Source organism: Pseudophryne corroboree, chromosome 3 (genome assembly GCF_028390025.1).
Source record: "Pseudophryne corroboree isolate aPseCor3 chromosome 3, aPseCor3.hap2, whole genome shotgun sequence".
Classification (NCBI taxonomy): domain Eukaryota; kingdom Metazoa; phylum Chordata; class Amphibia; order Anura; family Myobatrachidae; genus Pseudophryne; species Pseudophryne corroboree.
In genome coordinates this window covers 578,952,239-578,974,715 of record NC_086446.1, presented here as the reverse complement: position 1 = coordinate 578,974,715, position 22,477 = coordinate 578,952,239, and the positions used below count along the sequence as shown (strand labels likewise).

Below are 22,477 nucleotides of genomic sequence, written 5' to 3'. Positions count from 1 at the left end.
TGATTGGTGTGGCTGGTATGAGTCTTACCCGGGATTCAAAATCCTTCCTTATTGTGTCCGCTCTTCCGGGCACAGTATGCTAACTGAGGTCTGGAGGAGGGTCTTAGTGGGAGAAGCCAGTGCACACCAGGTAGTCCTAAAGCTTTCTTTAGTTGTGCCCAGTCTCCTGCGGAGCCGCTAATCCCCATGGTCCTTACGGAGTCCCAGCATCCACTACGGACTACGAGAAATAGATTTACCGGTGAGTAAAATCTTATTTATTCATCTGTCTGCGGCGAAGTGGTGAAGTATTCCGCTTCCTATACTCATAGTCCCGGGTTCGATTCCTAAAGTACGAATGCATGTTAGTTTTTTCCAGAAACTTTATTATTATTTTTATTCACATAAACCAGGGCAAAGCTGCCGGAGCGGTTCTACTGTTGAAGTTCTATGCTCCGTACAGTACACATACAATTCTGTAGCAGGGTAGACTCAATAGAAATGGCTACCACCTATGACTCCTTGCCCCATGGAGGCCCTAGGCTACAGAGCAAGTAGCAGTCCAGATTTTGCAGGCTATGGGGCAATGCTGAAGGAGCGTCACAATCCCCTAGCTAAAATACACAGGGGCGATAGGAATAAGTGAGGTCTATGCACATTACGGTACACCGTACTCGATCGCATAGCACACTGGCAAAATGGCCACTGCCCCTGAACCCCCACCATGTGGCAGGCAGCGCTCGGATATGGAGTGAGAGATGGTATAAGTTTTGCAGGCTACGGTGCAATGCTGAAGGAGCGTCACAATCCCCTAGCCAAAATACACAGGGGCGATAGAGATAAGAGAGGTCTATGCACATTATGTTACACCGGCTTCGATCGCATGGCAAACAGACAAAACACAAGTTTTACATAAAGCAGGGCAAAGCTGCAGGAGAGTTTCTACTGTCAAGGTTCTATGCACTGTACGGTACATATACAATTCTATAGCAGGGCAAACTCAATTGAAATGGCTACCGCCTGTGACTCCTAGCTCCATGGAGGCACTCTGCTATGGAGCAAGTAAAAGCACAGATTTGGGGCAATGCTGAAGGAGCGTCAGAATCCCCTAGCTAAAATACACAGGGGTGATAGGGATAAGCGAGGTCAATGCACATAACGATACACCGCAAAGCTCCCCATGGTTTTGATTATGCCTTTTCTTTGAACATGGTATTTTCCACTGCCTCGCCCTACCCCCATCCCACTTTGCCCTTCCCCCATGGGAGCCTGAAAGTACATGCAGTTAGACAGGGAGGGAGTTCCGATCAGGTTACAAGACATGTGCAACAGTACACTACTGTATGTAGGAAAATCCCCCGCCCACTCTGATTTATGTGAAACCTGTGTGCACCCTTTCATTGAATGTATAAGAAAAAAAAATAATAATAAAGTGAATGTCACGGGAACATATAAAAAAAAAGGTTGGCACTTTGGGACTCTCAGCGTGGGAGGTGGGAGCCTTCATCGCTAGGTTGGTATGGAAGGGGAGACAATTAGCTACCGGAGGGTACCAACCCCAAGTTTCTGTGACCCCCACAAGGCTCATGGCAAGCGTCGGAACCCATGGTGGGTCTGAATTAACGGGCCCATTATAGTCTATGGGAAAATGGGTCCACTTTGCGTACTGATATCTCTGGTTCTGGGTGTCCCAGAGACTCAGGACTGGTACCATACAAAAGAGGAGACTCCTGGCTTTCGGGGCACACCAACCACTAGTTTATGTGACACTGGAAAGGGAAACAGGAAGCAACCGTGTTTTGGGTCCCCTCCAGTTGTCCGCCTAGCTTGCACAGGATGCAGGGTTTCTGGCTAGATAGGAAATACTGTACAGAAATGCTAAGCATGGTAATTTGACATCCAGGAACATAGGGAGGAGTTTTTATCTCTCTCCATTATATTAGAAAAATTACACTTGCCACTGTACGTTACAAGCTGTTCGTGCTAATTAGTACACTAGTAGAACATACTGTACACAGATACTAAAGACAGTGATTTGTCATCCACGAAGTTAGGGAGGAGCTATAATCTCTCTCCATTGTAATCTTTCTAAGTAAATGGAGAGAGATAAAAGCTTCTCCCTAAGTTCCTGGGTGCCAAATTACCATCCTTAGTATCTCTGTACTCTATGTTCTACTAGGGTACTAATTAGCACGAACAGCTTGTAACGTACAGCGGCAAGTTTAATCTTTCTATGTATAATGGAGAGAGATAAAAGCTCCTCAGTAAGTTCCTGGATGCCAAATCACCGCACTTAGTATCTCTGTACAGTATGTTCTATTAGTGTACTAATTAGCTGTTTGTGCTAATTAGTACCCTAATAGAAAATACTATGCAGAGATACTAAGGACAGTGATTTGGCAACCAGGAACTTAGGGAGGAGCTTTCATCTCTCTCCATTATACATAGAAAGATTAAACTTGCCACTGTACGTTACAAGCGGTTTGTGCTAATTAGTACACTAGTAGAACATACTGTACAGAGATACTAAGGACGGTGATTTGGCATCTAGTAACTTACAGAGGAGCTTTTATCTCTCCATTATATATAGAAAGATTAAACTTGCCACTGTACATTACAACCTGTTCGTGTTAATTTGTACACTAGTATAACATACTGTACAGAGATACTAAGGACAGTGATTTGGCATCCACAAACTTAGGGAGGAGCTTTAATCTCTCCATTGTAATCTTTCTATGTATAATGTAGAGAGATAAAAGCTCCTCCCTAAATTCCTGGATGCCAAATTACTGTCCTTAGTATCTCTGTACAGTATGTTCCACTAGTGTATTAATTAGCACGAACAGCTTGTAACGTACAGTTGCAAGTGTAATCTTTCTATGTATAATAGAGAGAGATAAAAGCTCCTCTGGAAGTTCCTAGATGCCAAATCACCATCCTTAGTATCTCTGTACAGTATGTTCTACTAGTGTACTAATTAGCATGAACAGCTTTTTTACTGGATGTCAAATCACCGTACTTAGTATCTCTGTACAGTATGTTCTATTAGGGTACTAATTAGCACGAACAGCTTGTAACGTACAGCGGCAAGTTTATCCTTTCTATGTATAATGGAGAGAGATAATAGCTCCTCCCTAAGTTCCTGGATGCCAAATCACCGTACTTAGTAACTCTGTACAGTATGTTCTATTAGGGTACTAATTAGCACGAACAGCTTGTAACGTACAGCGGCAAGTTTAATCTTTCTATGTATAAAGGAAAAAGATAAAAGCTCCTCAGTAAGTTCCTGGATGCCAAATCACCGTCCTTAGTATCTCTGTACAGTATGTTCTATTAGGGTACTAATTAGCTGTTTGTGCTAATTAGTACCCTAATATAAAATACTATACAGAGATACTAAGGACAGTGATTTGGCATCCAGGAACTTACTGAGGAGCTTTTATCTCTCTCCATTATACATAGAAAGATTAATCTTGCCGCTGTACTTTACAAGCTGTTCTTGCTAATTAGTACCCTAATAGAACATACTGTACAGAGATACTAAGTACGGTGATTTAGCATCCAGTTAAAAGCTGTTAGTGCTAATTAGTACACTAGTAGAACATACTGTACAGAGATACTAAGGACGGTGACTTGGCATCCAGGAACTTACTGAGGAGCTTTGATCTCTCCATTATACACAGAAAGATTAAACTTGCCACTGTACTTTACAAGCTGTTCATGCTAATTAGTACACTAGAAGAACATACTGGGGACTCGGACTCATACAGTACTTGCATTTCAAAAGCACAGTATTTTCCACTGCCTCCCGCTAGCCCATCGCCCTTCCCCCCCTGGGATCCTGCACAGGTCATGGAGAGACAGGGAGGGAGTTATTCACATAAACCAGGGCAAAGCTGCAGGAGCAGTTGTACTGTTAAGGGTCTATGCACCATATGGTACACATACAATTCTGTAGCAGTGCAGACTCAATTGAAATGGCTACCGCCTGTGACTCCTCGTCCAATGGAGGCCCTCGGCTATGGAGCAAGTAACAGCACAGATTTGGTAGGTCACGGGGCAATGCTGAAGGAGCGTCAGAATCCCCTAGCTAAAATACACAGGGGTGATAGGGATAAGTGAGGTCTTTGCACAAAACGATACACCGCAAAGTTCCCCATGGTTTTGATTATGCCTTTTCTTTGAACACGGTATTTTCCACTGCATCACCCTACCCCCATCCCACTTTCCCCTTCCCCCCTGGGAGCCTGCAAAGTACATGCAGTAGACAGGGAGGGAGTTCCGATCAGGTTAAAAGACATGTGCAACAGTATACTACTGTATGTAGGAAAATCCCCCACCCACTCTGATTTATGTGAAACCTGTGTGCACCCTTCCATTGAATGTATAACAAAGAAAAATAATAATAATAAAGTGAATGTTACAGGAACACATTAAAAAAAGGTTGGCACTTCCTTCCCATTGGTGTTGGTTTATGCCTTAGGGGACTCGGACGCTAATACTTGTATTTCAAAAGCACAGTATTTTCCACCGCCTCTCCCTACCCCCATCGCCCTTCCCCCCTGGGAGCCTGCACAGATCATGCAGTGGACAGGGAGGGAGTTCAGGTCAGATAAAATACACAAATGCCGACGATCTACAGTACTGTGTTGCTCAGTTAGTTGCGTCGGAATATACTAATTTATACTCATTACCGCTGTGTATTTGTATATAGCAGAATGAATCGCTGCTGCAGATTTACTTTGATTTATGTGAAACCTGTGTCCACCCTTTCATTGAATGTATAACAAAGAAAAAAATAATAATAAAGTGAATGTCACGGGAACACATAAAAAAAAGGTTGGCACTTTGGGACTCTCAGCATGGGAGGTGGGAGCCTTCATCGCTAGGTTGGTATGGAAGGGGAGACAATTAGCTACCGGTGGGTACCAACCCCAAGTTTCTGTGACCCCCCACAAGGCTCATGGCAAGCGTCGGAACCCATGGTGGTTCTGAATTAACGGGCCCATTATAGTCTATGGGAAAATGGGTCCACTTTGCGTACTGATATCTCTGGTTCTGGGTGTCCCAGAGACTCAGGACTGGTACCATACAAAAGAGGAGACTCTTGGCTTTCGGGGCACACCAACCACTAGTTTATGTGACACTGGAAAGGGAAACGGGAAGCAACAGTGTTTCGGGTCCCCTCCAGTTGTCCGCCTAGCTTGCACAGGATGCAGGGTTTCTGGCTAGATAGGAAATACTGTACAGAAATGCTAAGCATGGTAATTTGACATCCAGGAACATAGGGAGGAGTTTTTATCTCTCTCCATTATATTAGAAAAATTACACTTGCCACTGTACGTTACAAGCTGTTCGTGCTAATTAGTACACTAGTAGAACATACTGTACTCAGATACTAAGGACAGTGATTTGTTATCCACGAAGTTAGGGAGGAGCTATAATCTCTCTCCATTGTAATCTAAGTAAATGGAGAGAGATAAAAGCTTCTCCCTAAGTTCCTGGGTGCCAAATTACCACCCTTAGTATCTCTGTACAGTATGTTCTATTAGGGTACTAATTAGCACGAACAGCTTGTAACGTACAGCAGCAAGTTTAATCTTTCTATGTATAATGGAGAGATAAAAGCTCCTCAGTAAGTTCCTGGATGCCAAATCACCGTACTTAGTATCTCTGTACAGTATGTTCTATTAGGGTACTAATTAGCTGTTTGTGCTAATTAGTACCCTAATAGAAAATACTATGCAGAGATACTAAGGATGGTGATTTGGCAACAAGGAACTTAGGGAGGAGCTTTTATCTCTCTATATTATACATAGAAAGATTAAAATTGCCACTGTACATTACAAGCTGTTCGTGCTAATTAGTACACTAGTAGAACATACTGTACAAAGATACTAAGTACAGTGATTTGGCATCCACGAACTTAGGGAGGAGCTTTAATCTCTCCATTGTAATCTTTCTAAGTATAATGGAGAGAGATAAAAGCACCTCCCTAAATTCCTGGATGCCAAATTACTGTCCTTAGTATCTCTGTACAGTATGTTCTACTAGTGTATTAATTAGCATGAACACCTTGTAACGTACAGTTGCAAGTTTAATCTTTCTATGTATAATGGAGAGAGATAAAAGCTCCTCTGTAAATTCCTAGATGCCAAATCACCGTCCTTAGTATCTCTGTACAGTATGTTCTACTAGTGTATTAATTAGCACGAACAGCTTGTAACGTACAGTTGCAAGTGTAATCTTTCTATGTATAATGGAGAGAGATAAAAGCTCCTCTGGAAGTTCCTAGATGCCAAATCACCATCCTTAGTATCTCTGTACAGTATGTTCTACTAGTGTACTAATTAGCATGAACAGCTTTTTTACTGGATGTCAAATCACCGTACTTAGTATCTCTGTACAGTATGTTCTATTAGGGTACTAATTAGCAGGAACAGCTTGTAACGTACAGCGGCAAGTTTATTCTTTCTATGTATAATGGAGAGAGATAATAGCTCCTCCCTAAGTTCCTGGATGCCAAATCACCGTACTTAGTAACTCTGTACAGTATGTTCTATTAGGGTACTAATTAGCACGAACAGCTTGTAACGTACAGCGGCAAGTTTAATCTTTCTATGTATAATGGAGAGAGATAAAATCTCCTCAGTAAGTTCCTGGATGCCAAATCACCGTCCTTAGTATCTCTGTACAGTATGTTCTATTAGGGTACTAATTAGCTGTTTGTGCTAATTAGTACCCTAATAGAAAATACTATACAGAGATACTAAGGACAGTGATTTGGCATCCAGGAACTTACTGAGGAGCTTTTATCTCTCTCCATTATACATAGATAGATTAATCTTGCCGCTGTACTTTACAAGCTGTTCTTGCTAATTAGTACCCTAATAGAACATACTGTACAGAGATACTAAGTACGGTGATTTGGCATCCAGTTAAAAGCTGTTCGTGCTAATTAGTACACTAGTAGAACATACTGTACAGAGATACTAAGGACGGTGATTTGGCATCCAGGAACTAACTGAGGAGCTTTTATCTCTCTCCATTGTAATCTTTCTAAGTATAATGGAGAGAGATAAAAGCTCCTCCCTATATTCTTGGGTGCCAAATTACTGTCCTTAGTATCTCTGTACTCTATGTTCTACTAGTGTACTAATTAGCACAAACAGCTTGTAACGTAGAGTGGCAAGTTTAATCTTTCTATGTATAATGGAGAGAGATAAAAGCTCCTCAGAAAGTTCCTAGATGCCAAATCACCGTCCTTAGTATCTCTGTACAGTATGTTCTACTAGTGTATTAATTAGCACGAACAGCTTGTAATGTACAGTTGAAAGTTTAATCTTTCTATGTATAATGGAGAGAGATAAAAGCTCCTCTGAAAGTTCCTAGATGCCAAATCACAATCCTTAGTATCTCTGTACAGTATGTTCTACTAGTGTACTAATTAGCATGAACAGCTGTTTTACCGGATGCCAAATCACCGTACTTAGTATCTCTGTACAGTATGTTCTATTAGGGTACTAATTAGCTGTTTGTGCTTGTTCACGGGAACACATTAAAAAAAAGGTTGGCACATCCTTCCCATTGGTGTTGGTTTATGCCTTAGGGGACTCAGACGCTCGCATTTGTAAAGCACGGTATTTTCCACCGCCTCCTGCTAGCCCATCGCCCTTCCCCCCTGGGAGCCTGCACAGATCATGCAGTGGACAGGGAGGGAATTCAGATCCTGTGCAATACACAAACGCCGAAGATCTACAGTACTGTTTTGCTCACTCAGAAAACACTCATTTCTACTCATTACCGCTGTGTAGATGCATTTAGCGTAAAGAATCGATCCTGCAGATCTACTCTGATTTATGTGAAACTTGTGTGCATCCTTCCATTGGATGTATTAGAGAGAGAAAAAAAATATTAAAGTGAATGTCACGGGAACAAATTAAAAAAAAAAAAAGGTTGGCACTTCCTTCCAATTGGTGTTGGTTTATGCCGTAGGGGACTCGGACGCTCATATAATTGCATTTCAAAGGCACGGTATTTTCCATCGTCTCCCCCTACCCCCATCGCCCTTCCCCCCTGGGAGCCTGCACAGATCATGCAGTAGACAGGGAGGGAATTCAGGTCCTGTGCAATACACAAACGCCGAAGATCTACTGTACTGTTTTGCTCAATTCGTTGCGTCAGAATACACTCATTTCTACTCATTGCCGCTGTGTAGTTGCATTTAGCGTAAAGAATCGCTCCTGCAGATGTACTCTGATTTATATGTAACTTGTGTGCACCTTTCCATTGACTGTCTTACAATGAAAATAAAATAATACAGTATATTATTGCAATAAAAAAAAAAAAGGGCACATCAGGTCTCGAACCCTGGACCCCCAGCGTGGGAGGTGGGAGCCTTCATCGCTAGCCCACAACGCCTCATGAGAGATTCCCAATTTCATGTGTAAAAGTACAGCAAACAGCGCCCGGGCCCCTCCCCATTGGTGTTGGTTTATGCCTTAGGGGACTCAGACGCTCGCATTTGTAAAGCACGGTATTTTCCACCGCCTCCCGCTAGCCCACCATTCCCATTATGCCTTAGGGAACTCAGACGCTCATGTACTGTACATGTATTTTAAAAGCACAGTGTAGGTCACCATCTTTTTCCACCGCCTCCAGTTACGCCTACAGTATTAACATTACAGTCGTCACTGACCAATTGCCAGAGCTGTAGATCAATCCGCCACTATACTGTACGATCGAAAGTACTGGATTAGTGGAGCATTAGCCACCCAGTGGTGGAGATGTGTAATGCATGCTGAGTATCTAGAATCGCCTCAACACGCCTGCCTGTGATTAAACTCAGCTATCGCCTTAGCGTGACTAAACGTCCGTCTTGGCGGAGAATCGGTCAAGATAAAGGTGGCTACATCTGTAGTTGGCACAGTGAAACAAATAGCTCAGTGTATGGCCAGCTTAAGTCCTATAAACTATGGAAGATGGTTCCGCAGTAGATTTTAACATAATTTTATTAATTGAATAGTGTTGGCAAACACTGCTAAAGTTATGTCATAGGTGGTGTGCCCAAACGTCAAATAAGCCAATGTTCTAAATGGGTCATGCAGATAAGCAACGAAGATTACTATTTTTGAGGCATATTTTAAGTATTACAAAAATTACTAAAGTATCTTTGTTCCTTCTCTGCAAGATCCTTTTAGCCCTATAAAGACTATAAACGTTTGCTACTTCAGATATGAGCGAAGTCCAAAATTATATCTTTAGGGCTGCAACACCAAAACATACCATGCCCTAAATGCAACAAGTGAATCCCTTGATTTCAGTATTAAAGGGTCTGGGATACATATTGAAAGTGGTACAATTAATAGAATACATCACTTGAGAGAGACTGTTACTGTATGTTGTGAAATGAGTCAAATGAATGCAACACAGGGAAATTTGAAGCCAGTTCTCCATTAACACCGCAAAAACCCTTAACTAACCAAAACAACCCATACAAACCATGTAATAAAGGTATCTTCTGGGGCCAAGAGGACTACAAGAAACACATTGGGCCAATTTAAACGAGAGAAATGTCTAAAGCATTGTATTATCGATCTACCAAGATGTTTAGAAGTATGTCTATAAATATCATATAGCCATTTAGGATGCAATCATTCAAATGATGTACAGGACGTGCCTATAAATTCATACATGCAAAAAAACAATCTCACACACCTTTTCATTTATGTTTCCCAGCAATGAATTAAAAAAATTACAATTCTAGCTTCCTCCTGAATAGTGTGTTAATTTCAAAAGGAAATCCCTAAATGTTTAAATGGTTTAATTTGCAGAGTTGCATTACTACTATTAGACAGACAACACTGCTCAACAGGGATATCAGTGTTCCCTTGGTAATTATATCTTCACAGTGGCTTTTAATGTTCAAGCTACGAAAAAAACGCACTGCAATTGTCAATGTAAAAGTATATAGACAACCCATCTATAGGGTAAGAGGTTCAAATATGAAACCCACAAAATGCTGCAGTCCCTTAGAAAACCATTGTGGCTGTGTTGTCAGTAAAGAAACAGAACATACATACTACACACACAAACACACACAATTATACCTATGCTATGTTTACTATTTAAAAAAATTATATAAAAAAGCTTTACGTATGTAATAGGCCAATACATAGGGAGTTTGAAGACCAAGTTTGGGAACCTAACAGTCCATGTTGTAAGGATAGCCAAGCTTGAGCACAGTTAACTTAATCAGTACCTCAATTTGATTTAACCATCTGCGCTCAACCAGGGATAGCCTTAAAAACTAGAATGGAAAGATGCATTCAAGACAGAGTTTGGGAATCACTAGCCCAATACATGTCTACATATAATTGACTGATTAGAAATACACATGTGCCTTTTATAATACATATGGAAACAGGGCAGGTGATTTTATTTCTAATTAGCATCTACATTCCAAATGCAAAAGTTATGAAGTGACCATCTAGAGCTCAAGTGCATTGTTGAAAACACAGCAAAGCCCCATTTGCCTCATGCATCCACCATAAAGCCATGCTAACAGGTTAGATTGAGGGCAGGACCAAGGGTGGGAGAAAAGCAAACAAACAGTCTACCACAAAAGAACAGGCTTCCTGTGTCTTAGTTGCACACTGCACAGATAAAGAGGAGTGGAAGAGAGACCTTAAAGCTCTTAAAAAGCAGTACCCTCTCTAACTGGTTGATGTATTTGGATTGTTCACCACTATTGGTGTCCAGTTTGCAGAGAAGACATGAAGAGATCTGCAGGAAACAGGTAAATGTATGATTTTAACACACACAAAACAAATAGACAAAACACCAAGGAGAATACGCAGTGGACTAGCTGGGTGTAGCGGACAAGTGGAAAAATGTAATAGATAAAAGGAGAACAAAACTGTTCAGTTCAGCGCAGAAGCTTCATTAAAGCTGCAACATTTTTTCGAAGCACTTCTATACTGGGAACAGGACTACTATACAGGCATACATTTATAGCAATGTTCATCACATATCCCATTGGTGAATGGTCCTAAAGGAGTTTAAAAGAATTTAGCAATTTATTGGGAATACAGAGCATGTAGGCAGTCTATCCGCATCACGATGCGGTTATTCTGGGACTATACAGCATCCAAGCTTTTTCAAAAACAGTCAGGTATATCTACCGGTGCTAAATATATATATTACACTTAGCAAATGTGGAGGGAACATAATAATGATGGTGTCACACACTAGGATCATAACAACAATGATGACAAACTTACAAAAAAAAATATGGAAAATGCCAACTGCACCTACTACTATATAATAGGAATTGAATACCTACCGGTAATTCATTTTCTCGTAGTCCGTAGTGGATACTGGGGAATAGTAGATTACCATGGGTATAGATCGGGTCCATTGGAGCCTGGCACTTTAAGAAATTAATAGTGTGTGCTGGCTCCTCCCCTCTATGCCCCTCCTAGCAGACTCCGTCTAGGAATTTGTGCCCGAGGAGATAGACATACTTTGAGAGAAGGATAGAAACGCATAAAGCGGTGAGGTAACGAACCAACACACAATAACAACAAAAATAGCAACGCTAACCAAACATGGAACAGGGAAAGCAACAGCAACCCCAACCAAGAACACTTACAACCAGGTAAGCAGGAAACAAAGCACAGAGGCGGGCGCCCAGTATCCACTACGAACTACGAAAAAAGGAATTACCGGTAGGTATTAAATTCCTATTTTCTCTAACGTCCTAGTGGATACTGGGGAATAGTAGTTTACCATGGGGACGTCCCAAAGCTCCCAGAACGGGTGGGAGAGTGCCGAGACCCCTGCAAAACTGCCTCACCAAACTGAAGGTCATCCTTGGCCAAGGTGTCGAACCGATATACTTGACAAACGTGTTTGAACCAGACCTAAATCGCTGCCCGGCACAACTGAAAGGCTGAGACACGCCGCCCAGGAAGAACCCACCGACCTTGAGGAGTGGGCATGGCAAGAACTTGCCAGCATCAGAGCTGCCGAAGCATAGGCTTGCTGAATAGTCAATTTGAGCCAATGAGCAATGGATTGCTTCGAGGTAGGGCAACCAATTTTAGTAGCATCATAAAGGACAAACAGCAAGTCAGACTTCCTGTGATGAGAAGTCCTTTTGATGTAATCCTCAAAGCCCTCACCACATCCAGGGACTTTGGAGCAATGGAAGTGTCAGATAACAATGGAACCACAATTGGTTGAGTTACATGAAAGGCCGACACTACCTTTGGCAAAAACTGTGGGCGAGCGCTGAGCTCCGCCCTATCCTCATGAAATATCAAGTACGGGCTCTTATAGGATAAGACCCCCATTCCGACACACTTCTTGCAAAGTCTAAGGCCAGCAACATGGCTGTCTTCAACGTTAGTTATTTCAAGTCTACCCTATGTAAGGGTTCAAACCAGTCCAACTGGAGAAAAGTCAAGACTACATTGAGATCCCACGGAGCCGTAAGAGTGACAAAGGGAGGATGAATGTGCATAACCCCCTTTAGAAAAGTCTGTACTTCAGGAAGTACCGCCAGTTGTTTCTGGAAGAAGATAGAGAGCCGAAATCTGAACTTTGATAGAGCCTATTCGTAGGCCCTTATCCACGCCTGCCTGCAGGGACAGTAGAAACAGTCCAGGCGAAATTCCACAGGGGAATATTTTCTACCCTCACATCATGAAACATAATTCTTCCAAATACAGTGGCAATGTTTGGATGTAACCACCTTACGGGCCTGGATCATAGTTGAGACAACCTTGGATGGGAGACCCTTTCGGGTTAATATGTCCCTCTCAACTTTCCAGCCGTCAAACGTAGCCGCTGTAAGTCTGGATAGACAAACCGTCCTTGTCGAAGAAGGTCTTTGAGAAGCGGCAGAGGCCACGGTTCCTCCAGAGACAAGGTCAGGAGATCCGCACACCAGGTCCATCGAGGCCAGTCCGGGGCAATGAGAATTGCCTGAACTTTTTCCTTTTTGAGTCTTTTTAGAATTCTTGGAATGAGAAGAATTGGAGGAAACAGGAAAACGAACTGGTAAGTCAACTGCGTCGTCAGAGCGACTACCGCTAACGACTGCGGGTCCCTTGTTCTGGAACAGTAACGATGGAGCTTCTTGTTGAGACGAGAAGCCATCAGATCTATTTGTGGACAACCCCACCGGTGAATAAGTTGTTGAAACACCTGAGGGGAAGGCCCCATTCCCCCAGATGGAGGACGGCAATTCCCAATTGTCCACTCCTGGACTGTAAATGGCTGAGATGGCCCTTGCGTTGGCTTCTGCCCAGAGGAGTATTCTTTACACCTCTCGCGTTGTGGCCCCGCTTCTTGTTCCTCCCTGTCGGTTGAAGTACGCTACTGCCGTGGCGTTGTCCGACTGCAACTGGATGGCCTGATTCCGAAGGAGGCCTGAGGCCTGTAGGAGAGAATTGTAAATTGCTCTGAGTTCCAGGATGTTGATTGGAAGAGCAGATTCCTGAAACAACCATGTCCCCTGGAATTGTTCCCCTTGGGTCACAGCCCCCCAACCCCGGAGGCTGGCATCCATCGTTAACAAAGTACAAGACTGGGTATAGAAACTCCGACCCTCCACAAGATGGGAGACTTGTAGCCACCATAACAAGGATATCCTTGCTTTTGGCAACAGGGTTATATGCTGATGCATGTGCAGGTGAGATCCCGACCATTTGTCAAACAGATCCAGTTGAAATGGCTGTGCATGGAAACTGCCGTACCGTATTTCCTCGTAGGAGGCCACCATCTAGCCCAGCAAGCGAATGCAAAGATGAATTGAGATCTCACGTGGTTTCAGTACCGAGCAGACCATAAACTGAATAGTTAAAGCCTTGTTCATTGGAAGGTAAACCTTCTGAGACACTATCCAGGATCATGCCAAGGAACTGAATTCTCTGAGACTGATCCAGGCGAGATTTCTGGAAATTGCGGACCCATCAGTGGTCCGTAAGCAGACGAGTAGTCAAGTCAATGCTGTCCTGCAGCTGTACCGGGACACCGCCTTTATCAGGAGATCATCCAGGTACGGGATTATGTTGACACCAATCATGCGCATTTGTAAGATCATCTCTGCCATGACTTTCTTGAATACCCTTGGGGCTGTGGAGAGACCAAAGGGTAAGGCCTGAAACTGGAAATGTTGGTCCAGTACAGCGAACCGGAGGAACGCTTGGTGAGGGGCCATATGGGGATATGAGGGAATGTATCAGTGATATCCAGGGACACTAGAAACTCCCCCTCCTCCAGACTTGCTATCACTACTCTTAGTGATTCCATCTCTAATTTGAACACACAAAGATAAGGGTTCAGGGATTTGAGGTTCAAGATCAGCCGTACAGAGCCGTCCGTCTACGGGACTACAAAGAGACTTGAGTAAAACCCCTTTGTGTGCAGCGGAGAAGGTACTGGAACAGAACTCCTGAAGAAAGCAGTTTTTGCACTGCCTCCTGCAAGGAAACCCATGTAACAGTGAAGCCTGACCTGAAAAATCCGAGGAGGAGGGAGTTCCTGGAATTCCAGCCAGTATCCTTGGCATACGAGGTCCCTCACCCAAGGATCCCTGAGGTAGTGTAAGCAACCCTTTAAGAATATCAGACCATTTTACCATGGTTCTAGAAATCCAGCCGCATACTATGGTAGGGCGTTGGGCTATAACTGCTGCAGTATAAATTGTTTTAAGAGTGGTTTTAATATTGCAATCAGCTGGATCTTTGAGAGAAATGGCTCCGGGTACAGGTAGTACAATTTTACGTGACAGCCTGGACACAGAGATATCCCACTGTCAGCGGGGTTTTCCCAGATTTTCCTATCCTCTGTAGGGAAAGGAAATTTATTTAGTACCCGTTTAGGTGTAATAAATATTTTGTCAGGATTTATCCACACTGCCTTAGCCAGGGAATCTAATTCCTTAGAAACTGGGAAGGTTGCAGAGGACGTTGGTTTCATATTAAAAAAAACAATTCCTCTGCTGGTCCTGTTTCCTTATGTGGGATATTGAGTACCTCTCTAATAGCATAAATGAGGGCCTCAACTCCTGGGGACAGGGAATTTTCCTCGTCCACCTTTGCATCTCCCTCATCTAAGTCTGGTAGTTCAGAATCAGAGTCAGACTGCAACAAATGGGAGAGCACGTTTATGAGACCAACAGGGGGGCTGAGGAGCCTTCCTGTGGTCGGCAGCAGCTAACATGAAAAAGTCCATAGAATGTTTCAGGGTTTGCCTTTCTTGCTTAGCCGTAGCAAACACTGAATTATACTTGTAATCATAGTTTTAAAGGATTCCATCCACTCAGATTCCTGCATTATCACTAACCTGTGAAGGTAGTGGGCATTAGGTACACATTAGGGCCCCCTGTGAGGAAGGTGTAAACCTAGCCAGACATATTTGCAGACATGCTTTAGCAGAAAATACAGAGTTAAGTATGAAACAGTGCAGTATTATTGAGACAGCACACTTATTCCAGGCAACCCTGAATGGAGAGACACAGAGGATTGGGACCAGCACACAATACCTCAGACCAGAACAGCGATCCGTTGGGTGTGTGTGTGTATAATTAGTGTGTGTGTATAATTATATATATATATATATATATATATATATATTCACACACAAACACACAGTGGGGCAAAAAAGTATTTGGACAGCCACCGATTGTGCTAGTTTACCCACTTAATTTCCATCATAGGTATACTTCAACTGTAAGAGACAGAATCTGAAAAAAAAAAAACAAAAAAAAACAAACAGGAAATCACATTGCATGATTTTTAAACAATTTGTATATTCTTGCGGAAAATAAATATTTGGACAATCAAAAAGTTTAACTCAACACTTTGTAATTGCCAACCGAGGTTATATTACAGAGGTCAAACGTTTCCTGTAGTTCTTGACCAGGTTTGCACACACTGTAGCAGGTATTTCTTCCATGCAGATCTTCTCTAGATCTGTCATGTTTTGGGGCTGTCGCCGGGCAACACGGACTTTCAACTCCCTCCACAGATTTTCTATTGGGTTGAGGTCTGGAGACTGGCTAGGCCACTCCAGGACCATGAAATGCTTCTTACAGAGCCACTCCTTAGTTGCCAGGACGGTGTGTCTGGGGTCATTGTCCTGCTGGAAGACCCAGCCACGTCCCAACTTCAATGCTCTTACTAAGGGAAGGAGGTTTTTGCCCAAAATCTCACGATACATGGCCCCATTCATCCTCTCCTTAATACGGATCAGTCGTCCTGTCCCCTTTTCAGAAAAGCAGCCCCAAAGCATGATTTTTCCACCCCCATGCTTCACAGTGGGTATGGTGTTCTTGGGATGCTATTCATCATTCTTCTCCCTCCAAACACGGCGAGTGGAGTTTATACCAAAAAGTTTGATTTTGCTCTCATCTGACCACATTACATTCTCCCAATCCTCCTCTGGATCATCCAGATGGTCACTGGCAAACTTTAGGCAGGCCTGGACATGTGCTGGCTTAAGCAGGAGGACCTTTCAGGCGCTGCAGGATTTTAATCCATGACGACGTAGTGTGTTACTAATGGTAACCTTTGTGACTGTGGTCCCAGCTCTCTTGAGGTCATTAACCAGGTCCCCCCCATGTAGTTCTGGGCTGATTCCTCACCGTTCTCAAGATCATTGATACCCCACGAGGTGAGATCTTGCATGGAGTCCCAGGTCGAGGGAGACTGTCAGTGATCTCGTATTTCTTCAATTTTTTTTATAATTGCGCCAACAGTTGTTCTCTTCTCACCAAGCTGATTGCCTATTGTCGAGTAGCTCATCCAAGCCTTGTGCAGTTCTACAATTTTGTCCCTGGTGTCCTTAGACAGCTCTCTGGTCTTGGCCATGGTGGAGTGGTAGCAGTCTGACTGTTTGAGGGTGTGGACAGGTGTATTTTATACAGATAACCAGTAAAAAAAGGTGCCATTAATACAGGTAACGAGTGGAGGATAGAAGAGCTTCTTAAAGATGAAGTAACAGGTCTGTGAGAGCCAGAAATCTTGCTGCTTGGTAGGTGTCCAAAATTTTATTTTCCGCAAGAATATACAAGTAAACTGTTTAAAAATCAAACAATGTGATTTCCTGGGGTTTTTTTTTTTCCAGATTCTGTTTCTCACAGTTGAAGTGTACCTATGATGGAAATTACAGACCTCTCATCTTTTTAAGTGGGTCAACTTGCACAATCGGTGGCTGTCCAAATACTTTTTTGCCTCACTGTATATAGATATATATATATATATATATATATATTTTTTATTTTTTTTATTTTTTTAAGGCCCTTTGTACAAGTACAATTGTGATTTAGAGGCTCTGTGGAGTAGCAGTCTCAGCAGCAGGAAATGGCACCTTTCAGCTTCTGGTCCCGCTCTCCGGGAAGCCCCACCCCCGAAATGACGCGCAGTTTTTTATACTGGCTTTTACTCCATATTGTGTAGAGAGAAAAAAAAAAGTGTGTCACCCTTTTTCTATACAGTATATCTCCAGTGTGGGGTATGCAGCGGGCACCGCAGCCCGTAGCCGGGTGACGCTGTCCCTTCATGCCGCCATGTTCACTAGGGACCCGCTAATCAGTACCCCTGTGTCTGTACTCACCGCACTGCGTCTTCGGCATTTGATAGGGGTGGCGGCATGCTGCCGGCGTGGGCTCACACTCTGGGAGTGTGAGAAACATCCTGTCAGGAGGTCAGTGTCCTGTCAGCGGGGATACATACCATTAACTCTAAGGAAGTTGGTGCGGTCCCCCCCCCCTCCCCCACCTCGTCTTCCCCCAAGACCCACGATGCAGGCAGACAGGTGGCCAACCAGTGCTGCCTGAAAATAACAGACTAAAATAAATGTATGAAGAAAACTCTGGAGAGCAAAAGAATGCACCCGGCTCCTTGGGCACACTTTCTAAACTGAGTCTGCTAGAAGGGGCATAGAGGGGAGGAGCCAGCACACAGTATTAATTTCTTAAAGTGCCAGGCTCCAATGGACCCGATCTATACCCATGGTAATCTACTATACCCCAGTATCCACTAGGACCTTAGAGAAATTACGTTGAGCGTGGAGTTTCCCCACTGCCAATAGAAGGATACGAGATGTCTTATTATATAGTGAATTCTGGCAGAATTTTATAGTCTGAAATTTGTATGAACCATGCTCTAACATGATGTAACATGTGCCAGTTTCTATTTCACAATCAAATAAGATTTTAAACCTACCGGTAAATCTTTTTCTCCTAGTCCGTAGAGGATGCTGGGGACTCCGTAAGGACCATGGGGTATAGACAAGCTCCGCAGGAGACATGGGCACTATAAAGAATTTAAGAATGGGTGTGCACTGGCTCCTCCGTTTATGCCCCTCTTCCAGACCTCAGTTAGAGAAACTGTGCCCAGAGGAAATGGACAATACGAGGTAAGGATTTTGTTAATCTAAGGGCAAGATTCATACCAGCCAACACCATCCACACCGTATAACCTGGAATATACGCAACCAGTAAACAGTATGAACAAAACAGTATCAGCTAAAGACTGATTTCAACTGTAACATAAACCTTATGTAAGCAACAACTATATACAAGCCTTGCAGATTTTGTCCGCACTGGGACGGGCGCCCAGCAACCTCTACGGACTAGGAGAAAAAGATTTACTGGTAGGTTTAAAATCTTATTTTCTCTTACGTCTTAGAGGATGTTGGGGACTCCGTAAGGACCATGCGGTTTATACCACAGCTCCAGACCGGGCGGGAGAGTGCGGACGACTCTGCAGCACCGACTGAGCAAACGCAAGGTCCTCATCAGCCAGGGTATCAAACTTATAGAACTTTGCAAACGTGTTTAAACCCGACCAGGTAGCTGCTCGGCAAAGCCGAGACGCCTCGGCAGCCGCCCAAGAAGACCCCACCTTCCTAGTGGAATGGGCCTTTACCGAATTTGGCAACGGCAATCCTGCCGTACAATGAGCCTGCTGAATCGTGTTACAGATCCAGCGAGCAATAGTCTGCTTCGAAGCAGGAGCGACAACTTTGTTGGCTGCATACAGCACAAACAGTGCTTCTGTTTTCCTAACCCGAGCCGTCCTGGCTACATAGATTTTTAAGGCCCTGACTACATCCAGAGACGTGGAGTCCTCCAAGTCATCCGTAGCCACAGGCACCACAATAGGTTGGTTCATATGAAATGAAGAAACCACCTTAGGCAAAAATTGAGGACGAGTCCTCAACACAGCCCTATCCACATGGAAAATCAAATAGGGGCTCTTGTGAGACAAGGCCGCCAATTCAGACACCCGCCTTGCAGATGCCAAGGCCAACAACATGACCACCTTCCAAGTGAGAAATTTTAATTCAACCGTCTGAAGCGGTTCAAACCAGTGAGATTTTAGGAACCGTAATACCACGTTAAGGTACCATGGTGCCACTGGGGGCACAAAAGTAGGCTGGATGTGCAGCACTCCCTTTGCAAAAGTCTGGACTTCCGGGAGAGAAGCCAATTCCTTCTGAAAGAAAATAGACAGGGCCGAAATCTGTACCTTAATGGAGCCTAATTTCAGGCCCATATCCACTCCAGTCTGTAGAAAGTGGAGAAAACGGTCCAGATGGAAATCTTCCGTAGGAGCCTTCATGGCTTCACACCAAGATACATACTTCCTCCAGATACGGTGATAATGGCTTGCCATCACCTCCTTCCTAGCCTTAATCAGAGTAGGGATGACTTCATCTGGAATACCTTTCCCAGCTAGGACTCGGCGTTCAACCGCCATGCCGTCAAACGTAACCGCGGTAAGTCTTGGAACACGCAGGGCACCTGTTGCAACAGGTCCTCCCTGAGAGGAAGAGGCCACGGATTTTCTGTGAGCATCTCCTGAAGATCTGAATACCAGGCCCTTCGAGGCCAATCTGGAACAAATGAGTATGGTTTTCACTCTTAATTTTGTCTTATGATTCTCAATATTTTTGAGATGAGAGGAAGAGGGGGGAACACACAGAACGACTGAAACACCCAAGGTGTCACCAGGGCGTCCACCGCTACTGCCTGAGGGTCTCTTGACCTGGCACAATACCTCCGAAGCTTCTTGTTGAGGCGTGACGCCATCATGTCTATGTGAGGAATTCCCCAAAGACTTGTTATCTCTGTAAAAACTTCTTGATGAAGTCCCCACTCTCCTGGATGGAGATCGTGTCTGCTGAGAAAGTCTGCTTCCCAGTTGTCCACTCCTGGAATGAAGACCGCTGACAGAGCGCTTACGTGATTTTCCGCCCAGCGAAGAATCCTGGTAGCTTCCGCCATTGACACTCTGCTCCTTGTCCCGCCTTGGCGGTTTACATGAGCCACGGCTGTGACGTTGTCTGATTGAATCAGAATCGCGAAGAAGATCCTCCACTTGTCTTAGGCCATTGTATATGGCCCTCAACTCCAGTACATTGATGTGTAGACAAGCCTCCTGGCTTGACCATAGCCCTTGAAAATTTCTTCCTTGTGTGACTGCTCCCCATCCTCGGAGGCTCGCGTCCGTGGTCACCAGAACCCAGTCTTGAATGCCGAACCTGCGACCCTCTAGAAGGTGAGCACTCTGCAGCCACCACAGGAGAGACACCCTGGCCCTGGGGGACAGCCTTATATTCTGATGTATTTGTAGATGGGACCCCGACCACTTGTCCAGGAGGTCCCACTGAAAAGTCCTTGCATGAAACCTGCCGAAGGGGATGGCCTAGTAGGCTGCTACCATTTTCCCCAGAACACGAGTGCATTGATGAACAGACATTCTTTTTGGTTTTAGCAGGTCTCTGACCATGTTCTGGAGGTTCCGGGCTTTTTCTATCGGGAGAAAAACCCTCTTCTGATCCGTGTCTAGAATCATGCCTAGGAATGATAGTCGAGTCGTTGGAATCAATTGTGACTTTGGCAAATTGAGAATTCAACCGTGTTGTTGCAGCACTCTCAGGGAGTTTTGCTTTTATCAGGAAATCGTCCAAGTACGGGATAATTGTGACTCCCTGCCTGCGCAGGAGCACCATCATCTCTGCCATCACCTTGGTGAAAATCCTCGGGGCCGTGGAAAGCCCAAACGGCAACGTCTGAAACTGGTAATGAGAGTCCTGTACAGCGAATCTCAGGTACGCCTGATGAGGAGGATATATGGGAGCATGAAGGTATGCATCCTTTATGTCGAGTGACACCATAAAATCCCCCCCTTCCAGACTGGAGATCACAGCCCGGAGCTATTCCATCTTGAATTTGAACTTTTTCAAGTACAGGTTTAGGGATTTTAGATTTAAAATGGGTCTGACCGAACCATCCGGCTTTGGGACCACGGACAGGGTTGAATAGTAACCTTTTCCCTGTTGGACTAGGGGAACCCTGACAACCACTTGCTGTTGACACAGCTTTTGAATTGCAGCTAACACTACTTCCCTCTCTGGGAGAGAAGCTGGCAAGGCCGACTTGAAAAATCGGCGAGGGGGCACCTCTTCGAATTCCAGTTTGTAACCGTGGGATACAACATCCCTCGCCCAAGGATCCACGTCTGACAGAACCCAGACCTGGCTGAAGAGTCGAAGACGTGCCCCCACCGGCGCAGACTCCCTCAGTGGAGCCCCAGCGTCATGCGGTGGATTTAGTAGAAGCCGGGGAGGACTTCTGCTCCTGGGAACTAGCCGGAGTAGGTGCTCTCTTGCCTCTACCCTTACCTCTGGCGAGGAAAGATGAGCCCCGACCTCTTCTGGACTTATGCGACCGAAAGTACTGCATCTGATATTGTGGAGTTTTCTTTTGCTGTGGGGGAACAAAAGGCAAAAAAGTTGATTCACCCGCGGTAGCTGTGGCAACCAGGTCCGCCAGACCTTCCCCAAATAAAACTTCACCTTTGTATGGCAAAACCTCCATATGCTTCTTTGAGTCGGCATCACCCGTCCATTGGCGGGTCCACAGGGCTCGCCTAACAGAAATCGCCATGGCGCTGGCTCTCGAACCTAGCAGCCCAACGTCTCTTTGAGCGTCCCTCATATATAAGACTGCGTCTTTAATGTGACCTAAGGTCAATAAAATGGTATCCCTGTCTAGGGTATCAAGGTCAGCTGACAAGGTATCTGTCCAAGCTGCAACTGCACTACATACCCATGCCGATGCAATTGCCGGTCTGAGTAAAGCACCCGTATGCGCATAAATAGATTTTAAAGTAGTTTCATGTCTGCGATCAGCAGGATCCTTGAGGGCTGCAGTGTCCAGAGACGGTAGCGCCACCTTCTTGGACAGGCACGTTAAAGCCTTGTCCACCCTGGGTGAGGATTCCCAACGTACCCTGTCCTGTGCAGGGAAAGGATATGCCATAAGAATCCTCTTGGGAATCTGCAGTTTTTTGTCTGGAGTTTCCCAAGCTTTTTCAAATAACTCGTTCAGCTCATGAGATGGGGGAAAGGTTACCTCAGGTTTCTTTTCCTTATACATGCGCACCCTCGTGTCGGGGACTGAGGGGTCATCTGTGAT

The 22,477-nt window shown here is 44.4% G+C and overlaps 1 protein-coding gene across 8 annotated transcripts in view; it reads right to left on the bottom strand.

The window, feature by feature from the left end:
• Positions 1–22,477, bottom strand: part of GBF1 (golgi brefeldin A resistant guanine nucleotide exchange factor 1) — a 530,929-nt gene that overhangs the window by 189,777 nt on the left and 318,675 nt on the right. For 4 of the 8 annotated variants that reach the window (XM_063961386.1, XM_063961388.1, XM_063961387.1 and 1 more), the window contains exon 9: positions 10,666–10,764. The exons of 3 other annotated variants lie outside the window; for them this stretch is intronic. In XM_063961386.1, coding sequence (XP_063817456.1) covers positions 10,666–10,764 — 99 coding nt within the window. The remainder of the gene's footprint in view (positions 1–10,665; positions 10,765–22,477) is intronic. One more of the 8 variants, XM_063961390.1, reaches the window with a different exon arrangement.